This window comes from Phalaenopsis equestris, unplaced genomic scaffold, assembly GCF_001263595.1.
Source record: "Phalaenopsis equestris unplaced genomic scaffold, ASM126359v1 Scaffold191179, whole genome shotgun sequence".
NCBI lineage: Eukaryota > Viridiplantae > Streptophyta > Magnoliopsida > Asparagales > Orchidaceae > Phalaenopsis > Phalaenopsis equestris.
In genome coordinates this window covers 1-876 of record NW_018211128.1, presented here as the reverse complement: position 1 = coordinate 876, position 876 = coordinate 1, and the positions used below count along the sequence as shown (strand labels likewise).

General features: G+C 58.6%; 1 protein-coding gene across 1 annotated transcript; it reads left to right on the top strand.

Moving 5' to 3' along the window:
• Positions 1–17: 17 nt before the first annotated feature.
• Positions 18–867, top strand: LOC110034604 (pentatricopeptide repeat-containing protein At2g44880-like; the record flags this gene model as incomplete). The annotated part of the gene is made up of 1 exon (XM_020738851.1): positions 18–867. A coding segment is annotated over exon 1 (722 nt), but the record flags the coding sequence as incomplete, so codon positions are not given.
• Positions 868–876: the final 9 nt, after the last annotated feature.

Sequence of the window (876 nt, the reverse complement as noted above, 5' to 3'; positions counted from 1 at the left end):
CCTCCTCTCCCACTACGCCTCTCTTTCCTCCCCTTTCTCCGCTTTCTCCGTCGCCATTTCCGCCCCAAAGGCCTCCCTCCATCTCTTCAATCGCGCCATCCGCGCGCTCTCAAAGTCTGGCCTCTCCCTCCGCCTCTACGCCCGCATGCCCTCCCTCGCCATCTCCCCGGACAACTTCACCTTCCCCTTCGTCCTCAACTCCTGCGCAGCCATGGGCTATCTCCCTGCCGGCGCCGAGATCCATTCCCGCCTCCTCCGCGCCGGCTTCGCCCGCCACCTCCCTGTCGCCAATGCTCTCATCGACATGTACGGTAAGTGCGACCAGCTCCCCCTCGCCGGCCGCTTCTTCGATGAAATGCCCGTTACAGATCTCGTCTCCCACAACGCACTTCTGGGCGCCCACGCTCGTGTTGGCGAAGACATGCTATCCGCCAGGAAGTTGTTCGATCAAATGCCTGACAGGAACATCATCTCCTGGAACGCGATGATCGTCGGCTACGTGAATGCAGGGAACCTCGCCTCCGCAAGAGCGATTTTTAACGCCATCCCCTGCCGTAATTTGGTTTCCTGGAGTGTGATGATAGTGGGATACTGTAAAAAAGGATTGGTAGATGCTGCGCGGGCGCTGTTTGATCAAATGCCGCAGCAGAACTTGGTCTCATGGACTGTGATGATCTCAGGCTACATGCAGGGCAGGCGGCCGAAGGAAGCTTTAGCATTATTCAACGACATGCAGAGGTTCGGCGTGGAGCCAGATTCCGCCACCATGACCTGCGTGGTATCCGCCATTAGCCAGCTCGGGAGCGCAGAGCTGGGCCGCTGGGTTGGGGCTTATATCCATCAGAAACACATCCAAAAGAACGTTCGGCTGCTCAC